Source organism: Erpetoichthys calabaricus, chromosome 17 (assembly GCF_900747795.2).
Source record: "Erpetoichthys calabaricus chromosome 17, fErpCal1.3, whole genome shotgun sequence".
Lineage (NCBI taxonomy): Eukaryota > Metazoa > Chordata > Cladistia > Polypteriformes > Polypteridae > Erpetoichthys > Erpetoichthys calabaricus.
Window position 1 is genome coordinate 55,060,274 of NC_041410.2, and position 15,171 is coordinate 55,075,444.

At 37.4% G+C, this 15,171-nt stretch overlaps 1 protein-coding gene across 2 annotated transcripts in view; it reads left to right on the top strand.

The window, feature by feature from the left end:
• The first annotated feature begins 7,052 nt into the window (after positions 1 to 7,052).
• Positions 7,053 to 15,171, top strand: part of rcn2 (reticulocalbin 2) — a 36,122-nt gene continuing 28,003 nt past the window's right edge. The window contains exons 1-5 of one of the 2 annotated variants that reach the window (XM_028822611.2): positions 7,053 to 7,131; positions 7,284 to 7,436; positions 8,205 to 8,310; positions 9,934 to 10,130; positions 11,330 to 11,443. In XM_028822611.2, coding sequence (XP_028678444.1) covers positions 7,311 to 7,436; positions 8,205 to 8,310; positions 9,934 to 10,130; positions 11,330 to 11,443 — 543 coding nt within the window. In that variant the 5' untranslated portion in view covers positions 7,053 to 7,131; positions 7,284 to 7,310. Of the gene's footprint in view, positions 7,132 to 7,151; positions 7,437 to 8,204; positions 8,311 to 9,933; positions 10,131 to 11,329; positions 11,444 to 15,171 lie in introns of those variants that run through there. The other variant, XM_028822612.2, reaches the window with a different exon arrangement.

Below are 15,171 nucleotides of genomic sequence, written 5' to 3' on the forward strand. Positions count from 1 at the left end.
CACTCTCTAAGTTTGCATGGTCTAACCCTTAGGGGCTGAGCTGTTGTTGCTCCTCAGCACTTCCACTTCACAATATTAACACTTAACAGTTTATAATGGTTACAATGCTTAATGTTGTGAGATTTATATAAATTAGAAAAGTTCATATGTATATGCATGCTGGGAAATAAAAAGAGTTATCTAAAATGGATCCTCTTGTGTGTCACTGTCATCTTTGGCAACAGACATATTAATAAAATATCTGACAAGGAAACACAACATGGTGTCAGAATAAAATGTGGAATTCACTGAAGTACAATACAGATGGATTTTGCTGGCATGCCTGCTCCATGGATGGATTGGGATTCATCCAGATAACCTGAATCCTGGCAGCATTTTTGACAGCATGTGGAGTTGATATTTAGTGGATTGCTCAGAAATAAGACTAAGAATGAAAAATGCATCTACCTACTTTTGTGGGTTGGAGAGAAAGCATGGGATGTCTTCAATACATGAACCTTGTCAAACGATGAGGCTAAGGTATTGCAAACATACTATGATAAGGTTTCTGAGTACAGTGTACTGAAAGTCAACCCTGTATTCACTTGGTACAAGTTCCATGAAAAAATGCAGGATGATAGTGAGACCATTTTGTAGCAGTGTTAAAACTATTGGTAAAGGTCAGCCATTACCAGAAAGTGATGAAATGGTCAGAGATCACATTATCTTGCGTCTAATTTTCCCAAAGTTCATGAAAAGCTGTTAAGTCACGGTACAGAGTTGGAATAAGCAATAGACATTGCACTTTCACGTGAGTTAGTGCAGGAGCAATTGAAAATGATGGTCACTAGTAAGTCCAGCGGTAGCCAGTCTATTCATGCTGTAAGTTCAAAATTGGCACAGTGCAATGTAGCGTACTCCGGAAAAAAAGACAGAGAGTCATCCAAGGGAAACAAGCCACGTGGATGATGTGGAAATGAGCACAAAGCCAGGGATGAATGCCCAACAAAGGGAAAACAATGCAGTAAATGCAAGAAATTAAATCACTTCACAAAGGCATGTTTAAACCAGTATTTGCCTCAGACTAGATTCAAGTGCAAACCAGTACATGTGGTGCTGGAAAGCAGAGAGCCCAAGTTATATGATGAACTTTACACTGACACTATCACAAATGAATGCATAAACATACGCTACCAACAGGTCTTTGTTGACATTGAAGTAGGAACGAAGCAGAAAATAAAATTCTAGTTAGATACAGTGGCACAGGTCAACATACTAACAGGAAATGTATTCACTAAAATGTTCCAACATATCCCAAAGAAGAAAATAACATGCCATGGAGATGAAATACTTGATGTTAAGGGCACATGTGAGCTAAGGTGAAAATACAAAGAAAAAATTATTCATGCGTGGAGTTTGCATGTTCTCCCCGTGTCTTCGTGGGTTTCCTCCGGGCGCTCCGGTTTCCTCCCACAGTCCAAAGACATGCAGGTTAGGTGGATTGGCGATTCTAAATTGGCCCTAGTGTGTGCTTGGTGTGTGGGTGTGTTTGTGTGTGTCCTGCGGTGGGGGATTGGCTCCAGCAGACCCCCGTGACCCTGTGTTCGGATTCAGCGGGTTGGAAAATGGATGGATGGATGGAATTTTACATTGTGAATATAAATGCCCCATCAATCCTAGGCCTTAAGGCATGCCTTGCCATGGAGCTAATTAAGCTAGTCGTGTCAATCAATAAAACCCCATCTGAAGGCAGCAGCATTTTAGATAAATTTTCAGATGTTTTCCAGGGCATTGGTCAGTTCCCAGAGTAGTGCAATATTCGCCTAAAACTTGAAGCAGTCCCTGTTGTATACTCAGCTAGAAGATTGCACTTAGAGATTGTCTAAAGCAAGCATTAGATAACATGAAACAAGCTAGAATTATTGCCAAAGTAATTAAACCAACAAAATGGGTAAATTCTTTAGTGGTTGTAGAGAAGCCCAAAACAAAAAAGCTTTGAATATGCCTAGACCCATGTGATCTTAATAAAACTATCATTTTTCACTGCCAGCTAGATCAGGATAATGGGCCATAAAACTGAATCATATGGCATCCCTACTAACTGTCTTTAGCACTATTTTTGGTATGTATAAGTTCCTGAGACTGCCTTTTAGGATTGTTTTGGCAGAAGATGAATTTCTAAGGAGAATTAATAAGGCATACAAGGGTATTGTATGATTGATATTTGGTCGCACAAAGGAAGAACAAGACCAAACTATTCAGGGCAATGCTGCAGCAGTCAACAGAAAAGGAATTAAGTTAAACCCAGAAATGGCCATTATCTGTGTATCAGAAGTGAACTTTGGCCACAAACTTATTAGAGACAGGCTTAAGCCAGACCCAGAAAAGACTGGGTGATCAAAAAAATGAACACACTGGGAAATAAAACAGAATTAAAAACAATACTTGGAATGGTTATATCTAGCCAAAGTTCATTTCAAATTTTCAGAAGTAAATGCCCCATTGAGAACAGTGTATTTGTCTGGGATGCAAAATATTGACAAAGCACTTGAACAGGTGAAAGGACTTATTACAGAGGAACCAGCTCCAATTTTCTCAAATTATGACCCAACCAAAGAGCTCCTACTACAGGTGGATCCAACACAGAATGGTTTAGGTGCTGTCCTCCTCCAAGAAAGCAAGCCAATGACCTATGCATCTAAATACTATGGTTTAGGTGCTGTCCTCCTCCAAGAAGACAAGCCAATGGCCTATGCTTCTAAATCCTTGAATGCCAGTGAACAAAATTATATGCAGATTGAGAAAGAGCTATATGTTGTTCTCTTCAGCTGCAAAAGATTCCAATAATAAATATACAGCCGCTGTGTGATGGCTGAATTGGACCATAAGCCTTTGGAATTCATACTTTGCAAACCCCTGCCAGCTGCACCACCAAGACTACAGAGAATGATATTGTAACTACAGAGGTATGGCATTACCATTGTCCACAAACCTGGAAGGGAAATCCCTGTTGCAGACAATGCCAATGAGTGACGATTACAGAAATCAGGGGCTGCAACAGAACAAGATCCTTAGCTAAATGTACTGGTCAGATCAACCTAAGTAGGTTGGCCAGAGTTTAGGAAAAAGTATCCAAATGTAATTTCAGAATATTGGAATTATTTAGATGAAATCCCAGGCAGACAGCGTATTGTTAAAGGGAGAGAAAATAATTGTTCACCATGCTCTATGAAAGGAGATGCTTTAGCGAATATACGCTGGCCACATGGGCATAGAAAAATCCAAGCATAGTGTGAGTGACATACATTTCTGTCCCAGCATGAATCAGCAAATAGACATAATGGTTAGCAAATGCAGCATATGCCAAAAACGCAGAAATCGAAATGCCCATGATCTCTGACCAAATGCTAGAGAGATCTTGACAAATAGTTACCACACATTTGTTTGTATGGGAGCATGACTAGTATGTCATACAGTATAACAACAGAAGGTTCTTTGAGTTAGAGAAACTTAAAAATGCTTCCTCAACAGCAGTCATCCACAAACTTAAAGCAATGTTTGCGAGGTATGGTAATGAAGAGAATGAATATTATTAATGATAATGGCTCTTGCGATAGTTTGGAAGAATTTGAGTGTTTAGCTAACACCTGGGGTTTCAATCTCATAACTACAAGCCCACATTATCTCCAAAGCGATGGATTGACTGAAAGGAGAGTCCAAACTGACAAAAAACTCATGACTAAAGCACAGGTGGAACAATAAGATCCATATTTAAGGTTGCTTGGGGAACACACCAATCGACAAGTTTAAATCACCGTTTCAGCTGTTGATGAGCCATAGGATACGATCCATCCTTTCAAGTACAGCTAGTCAGATTCAACCACAGGTGCCAAACCAAAACCTGGTACAGGCTCAGAAAAAAAAATGTCAGGAGCATCAGAAAGAACTGTATGACAGAGGTGGCAGACCTTTGCAACCTTTGCCTAGTGGCTCTGCAGTCAGGAATCAGCATGATAATGGCCTTTGGAAACCAGCCACTGTTCCTAAGGATGGAAGCACTGACAGATCTTACTGCATCAGCAGTACAGAAGGTCAAACCTACCGATGTAATTTCCATCATCTCTTGCACAAAAGAAGACCCTGTTATGGATGATATGCAAATTGAGCTGTGCACAACTGAGACAAATGAAGATCAGCCAATTTCAGCCTCTTCGGAAAGTCGCACAATAAAACCAGGTGAATAGCAAACTTGCATTACCACCAGGTCGAGTTAAGTTGTTCAACCAAAGAAAATCTTTGAATTGTGATAGTAAAGGATGTACAGTTAGGTCCATAAATATTTGGACAGAGACAACTTTTTTCAAATTTTGGTTCTGTACATTACCACAATGAATTTTAAATGAAACAACTCAGATGCAGTTGAAGTGCAGACTTTCAGCTTTAATTCAGTGGGGTGAACAAAATGATTGTATAAAAATGTGAGGCAACTAAAGCATTTTTTAACACAATCCCTTCATTTCAGGGGCTCAAAAGTAATTGGACAATTGACTCAAAGGCTATTTCATGGGCAGGTGTGGGCAAGTCCATCGGTATGTCATTATCAATTAAGCAGATAAAAGGCCTGGAGTTGATTTGAGGTGTGGTGCTTGCATGTGGAAGATTTTGCTGTGAACAGACAACATGCGGTCAAAGGAGCTCTCCATGCAGGTGAAAGAAGCCATCCTTAAGCTGCGAAAACAGAAAAAACCCATCCGAGAAATTGCTACAATATTATGAGTGGCAAAATCTACGGTTTGGTACATCCTGAAAAAGAAAGCAAGCACTGGTGAACTCAGCAACGCAAAAAGACCTGGACGTCCACGGAAGACAACAGTGGATTGTTGATTGCAGAATCATTTCCATGGTAAAGAGAAACCCCTTCACAACAGCCAACCAAGTGAACAACACTCTCCAGGGGGTAGGCGTAATTGATATCTAAGTCTACCATAAAGAGAAGACTGCATGAAAGTAAATATAGAGGGTGCACTGCAAGGTGCAAGCCACTCATAAGCCTCAAGAATAGAAATACTAGATTGGACTTTGCTAAAGAACATCTAAAAAAGCCAGCACAGTTCTGGAAAAACATTCTTTGGACAGATGAAACCAAGATCAACCTCTAGCAGAATGATGGCAAAAAAAAAGTATGGAGAAGGCGTGGAACAGCTCATTATCCAAAGCATACCACATCATCTGTAAAACACGGTGGAGGCAGTGTGATGGCTTGGGCGTGCATGGCGGCCAGTGGCACTGGGACACTAGTGTTTATTGATGATGTGACACAGGACAGAAGCAGCCGAATGAATTCCGAGGTGTTCAGAGACATACTGTCTGCTCAAATCCAGCTAAATGCAGTCAAATTGATTGGGCGGCGTTTCATGATACAGATGGACAATGACCCAAAACATACAGCCAAAGCAACCCAGGAGTTTATTAAAGCAAAGAAGTGGAAAATTCTGGAATGGCCAAGTCAGTCACCTGATCTTAACCCAAATGAGCATGCATTTCACTTGTTGAAGACTAAACTTTGGACAGAAAGGCCCACAAACAAACAGCAACTGAAAGCCGCTGCAGTAAAGGCCTGGCAGAGCATTAAAAAGGAGGAAACCCAGCACCTGGTGATGTCCATGAGTTTAAAACTTTAGGCTGTCATTGCCAGCAAAGGGTTTTCAACCAAGTATTAGAAATGAACATTTTATTTCAAGTTATTTAATTTGTCCATTTATTTCCAGTTATTTAAATTTGTCCAATTACTTTTGAGCCCCTGAAATGAAGGGATTGTGTTAAAAAAATGCTTTAGTTGCCTCACATTTTTGTGCAAACGTTTTGTTCACCCCACTGAATTAAAGCTGAAAGTCTGCACTTCAACTGCATCTGAGTTGTTTCATTTAAAATTCATTGTGGTAATGTACAGAACCAAAATTTGAAAAAAGTTGTCTCTGTCCAAATATTTATGGACCTAACTGTATGTTGATACCACCAGTATCAGTTTTTTTTTTTTTTTACAACATACGAGGAACATTCTGGTTATGTACTTCTGTGACAATACCATGCAGCTGGTTGTGATGTGTTATTGGTACTATTAATAGAAGTCTCTCATTTTGGAAAAGGGGAGACATTGTTTACAATGCTTGATATCATGAGTGTTATGTGTATGTATATTCTTGTTGGGAAAAAGAAGGACTTAACTAAAAGGGAGACTTGTATATGCCACTGCCATCATTGCTAATAGACATATTAATAAAATATCCAACAAGAAAATGCAACGCATTAGGCCTGGGCAGATCTAGCTGAAATTTCACATACTGACTTGGGGCAAAGGTGGCATCTTATGGCAGTGCCTCATATAAAGATACTGAGCCCTTCAGTACAACCTATTCTAATGCCAATGTTTGTCAACAGAGATTGCATGACTATGTGCTTTATGTAATTAACAATGTAACACCTGAACTCAGTAATTTGACGGGGTGTCCATACTTTTGGCCATATAGTGTACGCTAAAATAAAATCAGATCACGAGGAAAGAAAAAAGGTGGTTGGATGTATTTAGAAAATGGACGAGCTGAATGAAATATCCGTTTGCGTACCTTTGTTTCTGTTCGAGAAAGACAGGTGGTTTATATCATGCGTTTATTATTGTTCTTATCTTTTTAACGTTAATTGACACACTCAAAAGGACCGTCTGGCGTGTGGTTTCCTTATATCATTGTTTTCTTATTTGTTTACGCTCGTATTGGCAGAACTCGCTTACTAATCACGTATTTTCTCATGCTTCAACGTTGTTATTGGGTCTGCCGCTACAATGCATGAAAATCATCATTCCGAGTTTCTAAACTCTTCCAATTTTCAGTCCGATCATTGCAAGTGCAACATTGTTGGAAGCCAGGAGCTACACTGGCTATACTATACGAAAACTGTAAACCATCCCTGAAGGTAGTAACAGAAACTCATCTTCCTGAGTTACACTCCTCCTAGACAGGGGGTTGTAGGCGGAAGTTACGTGCGATAACGACTCGTTGCCATTGACAACCGGTAGTGCAGAGCGGAAACTCAGTCTGCTGCAGCTGAAGTGCAAACTGCGTGTGGAAAGTGGTGTTTTTAGGTGCCAGCTGCCAGGTATGTGCATGCCGGTAGATTTTTCGATTTCAGTAAGGTATCAGCCTCCTTGGATCTTTTTCACTGTTGTGCATTTAACACTCTGAAACATTTTTATACGGCAATAATGCACACGTTTGCATCTGATTACATTTGTTTTTGATTATTTGTAGCGCTGTTTATCTCAAAGTTTAAAAACGATGAAGTGGCAGCTGCTTTGGTCCAGTGTTTTCATCGCTCTGTGCCCTACCTGCCTGGCAACAGAGCACTATGTGGATGGAGAACATAATGTTGATTATGACAGAGAAGCTTTCTTTGGAGATGAGGTACGTTTAACATCTTTAGAAGTGGGGAATCATAGTGATTTCTTAACCAATTACAAACGAATATAGAGTTTCACTGTTTCAAAGGAATTTATAATATTGATATTAATTAAACCCAATGTGTTATTGTTAATATTTATTTCGCAAACGGCTCTGCCAAAAGCGGCATATACAAATCAGTTTAGCTACAATATATTTTTATTGTCTGGTGTACAAAGTAAATAAAACAATATTTTAAAGTTAATAAAACAAAAATTAAGAACTACAGTGCTGTCAAGACTGGATCAGTGTTTCTCAAGTTCAGTCTTAAACATTTGTCGTTAAGTAGCCCACCCATGGTCAAATTCCAAGTGTTATTGAACAATCTTTTAATCTAATGTACCAGAATCGAATTTCTCAGGTTCCGTTTGTTTTACTTTTATGAGGTTTACTTTTTAAAAGGATTTGCTCAACATCACAACTCACTTAAATCAATTTAGCCACATGGTTACCATAGCCTATTCTGGCACCACACACTCGTGCAGGACCAACTTAAAATCCACAACATGCGCATCTTTAAGGGTTTTGCCAGGAAATCAAGTGACTGGAACAAAGCTGATTTGTTTTTCTAATTTCCTGTTAGTAGCCACTTGATGCTGAGCACACAGATTCGATTTCATTAATTTGATTTGTATTAGTTACAGTGTTTACATTTACTAATGATTTTGTGCAGTTGTATGTTTTGTATTTATATATTACTAAATATATACTGTGTTTTATGTTTGCATACAGGAGGAGCTTGAAGAATTTGCACATCTTAGTCCAGAAGAGCAAAAAAAGCGACTCATTGCTATTGTAAAGAAAATTGACAGCAATTCAGATGGTTTTATTTCCGAGGGTTTGTACTGAATCAGTGCATTACAAATATTGACTTATGACTGCTTGAATTTTTAATGGATATTATACCTGCATCATACAAGCATTTCTAATTTGCTAACATTTTCATTCTACGCATTGCTTCATGAGAGAGTAGTAGATACAAATCACATATACAATCCTTGGACTAGACCTAATGGATGTTTCTGCTTATGCGCAGTCTACAGCATACTGCAGCCTGGTTGTCTCAGGATAATGTTTACAGATGTATACAAGTATTTTTTAATAGATGTATATTAGCATTTATCAATATCTATTATTAATTACTTATTTCTATTTGACTAGATAGCATGCATTTAGCTGCCATACAGATCTGTGAGCTGCCTCACTGCTGATTACATTATGGATTATAAAATTGTATCAGGTATTTTGTAGTTTTATGTTTTACAATCATGAAAAAAAGATCTCTTTTACATTTATTAGTCAGATCCTGCGGTACCTCAAATGTGAAGTGACTTGCAAAGTTTATGCTATTTTATATTTTTTCTTTCTAATATTTGCAAAAATATCTGAAACCACTCAGGATAATCTGATTTCAAATTTATTTTTTGATTGTTAGGAAAAAAACTAGACAATTATATTTAGTAAACATGCTTTTCAGTGTACAATATTAGAAGTATATTAAATGGAAGGTAAAATGTCTATGCAGAACATTACCAAAGAAGGCAATTACTGAACAGTTAATGTTAAATTACATTTAAGAGAAGAACAATGTATTTAAATAACTTTGTATTTTGGTATCATGTGCTGGCTACTTTATTTAAAATATCAACCCATAGGCTTTGGTAAAAGAAATAACACAAAGTAATCTGCAGCAAGATATTTGTCTGGAAGCTTACATACTTTATTTTAGCATGGATTCAAAACTGTCAGAGTACAATAAAAATAAACTACTCCCAGATGTAAATCGAGTAGCTTTTATTTTAAACTTTCAAAGTTACATCAAGAGCTGTGTGATGAAAACACAGTCATTATTTATCCAACAAGGTGTGTGTACATGTGTTATCCATTTTACAATATTAAAGTTATTTTGTTTTGGGTTGATGATTTAGAAATGGTAGAATTCTATAGATATACAATTCATTTGAATATATTCAGCATTTACTGCACATGTATGTGCGACTATTAATATGTATGTATTTTCTGTATGTAGAAATAGTATGTGTTGTAACACTGCATAGGATGAATAGCTTTAATTTTTCACTAATTACAACAATAATTCCAGTATACATGCATCAAAAATAAATGTTAAAACTATTGATAATAATTGCATTGAAGGGAGATGACTAAACTATAGGTCTGAAGGTTAATATTTTCTGCAGTTTAGTTTACAATCACCTCTCTGAGGGATTCATCTATTTGTATCTTTAATTAATTTGTGTATTTCTCATTTTTCTTGTAATGTTTATATATTACTTTGAGCTATATACTTGTATGAAAATGTCCTATATAAATTAATTTGATGTTTGATGTCATAATTAAATTCTCTAAAATATGTCATTAAGAAGTCATTAGTTTATTGGGCAGTTCACGTTTTGATATTTCACCTCACTCTGCATATTTCTCTTTTTCTAACATTTTACAGATGAGCTGAGCACATGGATTCAAATGTCATTTAGACATTATGCAACTGAAGAAACAGTAAGCCAGTTTCCAAAATATGATCTCAACCAAGATGGCATTGTTTCATGGGAGGAATATAATATTCACATGTATAATCAAGTATTAAATTTTGATGAAAATACTGTGCTGAAAGATCCAGAAGAAGAATCCTTTAGATTGGTGAGTTGTGAGTTTCAATTGTAAAATGTATTATTTTTTTTAATATATTAAGAAATTGAGTACAAATGAGTGGAGACGATTCAGAACATAAAGCTTGTTTAACTAACAGCTAAGCTGTCAGAATATCTATTTCAGGTACTTCTATTCCAAGTTTTCAAAAGTTATTCCTTTAACTACATGTCTCTGTAGTTTGCTCCAGTTTACCATATCTCTTTGAGTAAAGTAATGCCACCTGCTGCAGTCTTAAACACACTTTCCCTTAATTCCCACTTCTGTCTTTGTTTATGTAATTTGTCATTAAGTTGAAGAATTTTTGCTATCTTATCTTTATCAATGGTTTGAGAGATTTTTAAAAGCTGAGTTAGGTCACCACAAAGTGTACTCTTCTTGAGGCTGCATAGGTTTAAATCTCTAAACCTAACAAAGTAGGGCATATCCTTAAGTCCTGGGATGCACCTGGTTGATCTCCTCTGCACAGCTTAAAGTGCTGCTATGTCTTTTTTTATAGCATGGTGATCAGAAATGCACACAATCTTAGTTGTATGCTGTGGATTATAGCTATACCTAACATAGAAATTATATGAAAAGTGTTTTTTCTTCATATAATGACGATTTTACCATTTTAAGGGCAAAGGCACTTACATTCATACACCATATTTGACGTCAGCTGGCTTTTCGTACTGTAAGTTATTTCTTAATTTTTAGTAATATTTAAAAGGACAGTTTCAGTGCAGTTTGAAGAAAAATGGACTGGTGCGGTTTAAAATATGAATACTCCACATATTATAATGTATGCTACTTTGACAAAAGTTTAATTTGGTGTTTTTATACCTCATTAATAGTTCTTTTGTTATTGCACGGTTTATCATCATGAGAGAATGGCGTAAGATTCATTCTAGAAATTGGTAAAACATAGCAAACTCTTTAATTAAGAACTATATTTTTTGGCATGTTTTAGGATATGACAAAATATATAATTATCATTTTCAAGCCCTCTGGTTTAATAAACATGAATATTCAAAGAAAGTGCTTGATGCATGATACATATAAATAGTCATTTCAAGAAATGGGAATGTAAAATCAATGTTTTTGCTTCTTTATTTAGACTTTTTATTGACTATTAAAGTAACCCAAGTAAAAAACAAGAATAATCCATCAGCATTAATAGTAAGTAACCTTTTTAATGTTTAATTTTTCAGCTCCATTTGAAAGAAAAGAAACGATTTGAAAAGGCAAATGTAGATGAAATTCCTGGCTTAAATTTAACAGAATTTGTTGCATTTGAAAACCCTACTGAGGTGGAATACATGATGGTAAGTTGCTGTTTGAAATTTTCTAGGCTATTTATGGGTTACCTAGGCAGATTCTTTGACTCTACAGTGTTCTAGGCATATCTTTGCACAGCCCTCTGTTTGAAGTAGTTGTCACTGTTATCAGGAATTAGAATTAATTACTTAATGTACAATTTGATTTAGCCTTTTACTCACTGAGCAAAAATTGTAAGTTTATGAATATTCATTTGCATTTCTTTTTCAGTGTTGTGTATATGATGTTAAGATTGCCTTTAATACTTTAATTTTGTGGTTGTGAATTTTCCCTTGGGGTTAATAAAGTATCTATCTATCTATCTATCTATCTATCTATCTATCTATCTATCTATCTATCTATCTATCTATCTATCTATCTATCTATCTATCTATCTATCTATCTATCTATCTATCTGATAGATCTTCATTTGTGTGCCTTTTTTTGTTTTAATTACATTATTCTGCTGAAATTTTATCATCGCTGGTGCTGGTAGAGTAATACATTGTAAAACATTATACATTATTTCTCCCTTGCTCCCTTGGACAAGGTTAAATGAATGTTGTCTGCTTTCTTTGTCACGTCCTGAAGTTGCTGTCATCAGTCCAAACTCCCCCTGCTTCTTCCATACAACTCCCATGATCTTTCCTCTGACGCATCCTTTGTATACACATTCACACTGCTGGCTCCTTCGTATACCACTCACTTGGCATCAGGTAAAACACCATCTGCACTCATGTTCTCCAACTTCACGAGCAGGTCCAAGCCAAGATCATTCCCAAGCCTTGCTGACAGCCATGTACTAAGGCATACTAGATTTAAGCTTTTTCAGTGGTTGATCACTGCTCCCACTCTCCCTCACTCAGGCACACACCCTCTGTACAGCCTCCAAGGATGGCTCTGCCTCTTCTGATATTGTCTTTCAATCAGATCTGTATAACACCATCAGAATTTTATTCCAGAAACATCACTTACTTGCAAAACTACTATGTTTACTGACAGCAGCTTTCAGTTTGTTGGTCTAATGTACTTTTATGTTAATACATTTATGGACACATCTTTTGAAAAAAATCAGCAATTTGCTACATGCAGTTGAACATTTATAAATGGACCACATCAGTAGTTGCAGTATTGCTGCTGGTCATAGCATGCATGCCCCAAGTCAAGACAGTAGATGGTGGCAGTGAGATGGCAGTAACTCAGTTGCAGTTTGTCCTCCACTTGTTTGTGTGGAAAATGTCCCTGGTGAGTTGCTGCATTCATGTGCTTTAGAGATCTTCTAAGCTGCCACTTGTAAAATCTAACCTTCTCACACCACTTGTGAGCATAAAAGGTAACTAAACTAAGCACATTAAGAATGTACTGCAATGTTCCAGTTATAGTGTGACCAGAAAAAACAGCACATGAAGTAGCAGAATGGTGTGATGCAAGTAAACTAAAGAAAAATTCTGCCTCTTTTATAATATACAATCTATTTGATACCTGAACATTTTTTATCAGTTTCCAGAGACCCTGAAATCATTTGGTACTACCAGCCATATCAAGTGCACTTCAGAAGAGGTTATCCACCTGAAGCTAAGCATGTTTGGGCCTGGCAAGTACTGGGATGGGAGACCATCTAGGAAAAGCTTGGGTTGTTGCTGGAAAAGGTGTTGGTGAGGTCAGCAGGTTGGGACACTGTGCTTTAAAAATGGTGTTGTCCTTCGGCCGAGGCGTAAAATTGAGGTCCTGACTCTCGGTGATCATAAAAGATCTCTGGGCATCCTTCATAAAGAGCATGGTGTATTCTGATATAAAAGCTAAATTGCCCTCCATGGCTTAGTCATTCTGGCCCCCTAATCATCCCGTCTCTAATTGGCTATCAATCTCACTACTTCAACACCTAATAACTCATGTGTGGTGAGCGTACTGGTGCAAAAATAGCTGCCATCATATCATCAAGGTGGATACTACTGTATATATTAGTAAAAAAGTCCTTTGAGTAGTGGGAAAACCACTGTACAGTCATGGCCGAAATTATCGGCACCCCTGGAATTTTCCCAGAAAATGCACCATTTCTCCCAGAAAATTATTGCAATTACAAATGTTTTGGTATACACATGTTTATTTCCTTTATGTGCATTGGAACAACACAAAAAAAACAGAGAAAAAATGCCAAATCTGACATCATTTCAAACAAAACTCAAAAACCGGGCTGGACAAAATTATTGGCACCCTTTCAAAATTGTGGGTAAATCGTTTTATTTCAAGCATATGATGCTCGTTTGAACTCACCTGTGGCAAGAAACAGGTGCTGGCAATATAGCAAACACACCTGAAGCCAGTTAAAATGGAGAAAAGTTTACTCAACCTTTCTGTTGTGTGTCTGAGTGTGCCACACTAAGCATAGAGAACAGAAAGAAGAGCAGAGAATTGTCTGAGGACTTGAGAACAAAAATTGTGGAAAAATATCAACAATATCAAGGCTACAAGTCCATCTCCAGAGATCTTCATGTTCCTTTGTCCACTGTGCACAACATAATCAAGAGTTTCACAACACATGGCACTGTAGCTAATCTCCCTGGACGTGGACGGAAGAGAAAAATTGATAAGACTGCAATGAAGGATAGTCCGAATGGTGGATAAACAACCCCAATCAACTTCAAAACATATTCAAGCTGTTCTGCAGACTCAGGGTGCAACAGTGTCAGCTCGAACTATCTGTCAACATCTGAACGAAATGAAACGCTATGGCAGGAGAGCCAGGAGGACCCCACTGCTGACATAGAAACTTTAAAAAAGCCAGACTGGAGTTTGCCAAAATGTACTTGAGGAAGCCAAAATCCTACTGGGCGAATGTCTTGTGGACAGATGAGACCAAGGTAGAGCTTTTTGGTAAAGCTCATCATTTTACTGTTTACAGAAAACGGAATGAGGCCTACGAAGAAAAGAACACAGTACCTACAGTCAAACGTGGAGGAGGTTTTAAGATGTTTTGGGGATGTTTTGCTGCCTCTGGCACTGGATGCCTTGACTGTGTGCAAGGCATCATGAAATCTGAAGACTACCAAAAGATACTGGGGCGCAATGTAGGGCCCAGTGTCAGAAAGCTGGGTCTGCGTCAGAGGTCATGAGGACAATGACCCCAAATATACCTCTAAAAGCACTCAGAAATGGTTGAAGACAAAGCGCTGGAGAGTTCTGAAGTGGCCAGCAATGAGTCTGGATCTAAATCCGATTGAACACTTATGGAGAGATCTCAAAATTGCTGTTGGGAGAAGGCACCTTTCAAATCTGAGAAACCTTGAGCAGTCTGCAAAAGAAGAGTGGTCGGAAATTCCAGTTGAGAGTTGCAACAAGCTTGTTGATGGTTATAGGAAGCGCTTGATTTCAGTTATTTTTTCCAAAGGGCGTGCAACCAAATATTAAGTAGAGGGTGCCAAAAATTTTGTCCAGCCCGGTTTTTGAGTTTTGTGTGAAATGATGTCAGATTTGGCTTTTTTTCTCTGTTTTTTTTGTGTTGTTCCAATGCACATAAAGGAAATAAACATGTGTATACCAAAACATTTGTAATTGCAACAATTTTCTGGGAGAAATGGTGCATTTTCAAGGAAAATTCCAGGGGTGCCAATAATTTCGGCCATGACTGTATAAATGTAAAGAATTATTTTTGTTACCAGGACCAGACAATAATCCATCATAGGATACGCATACATACACTTAATTTTGGAGATGACATTTAAACTAATTGCCTGTG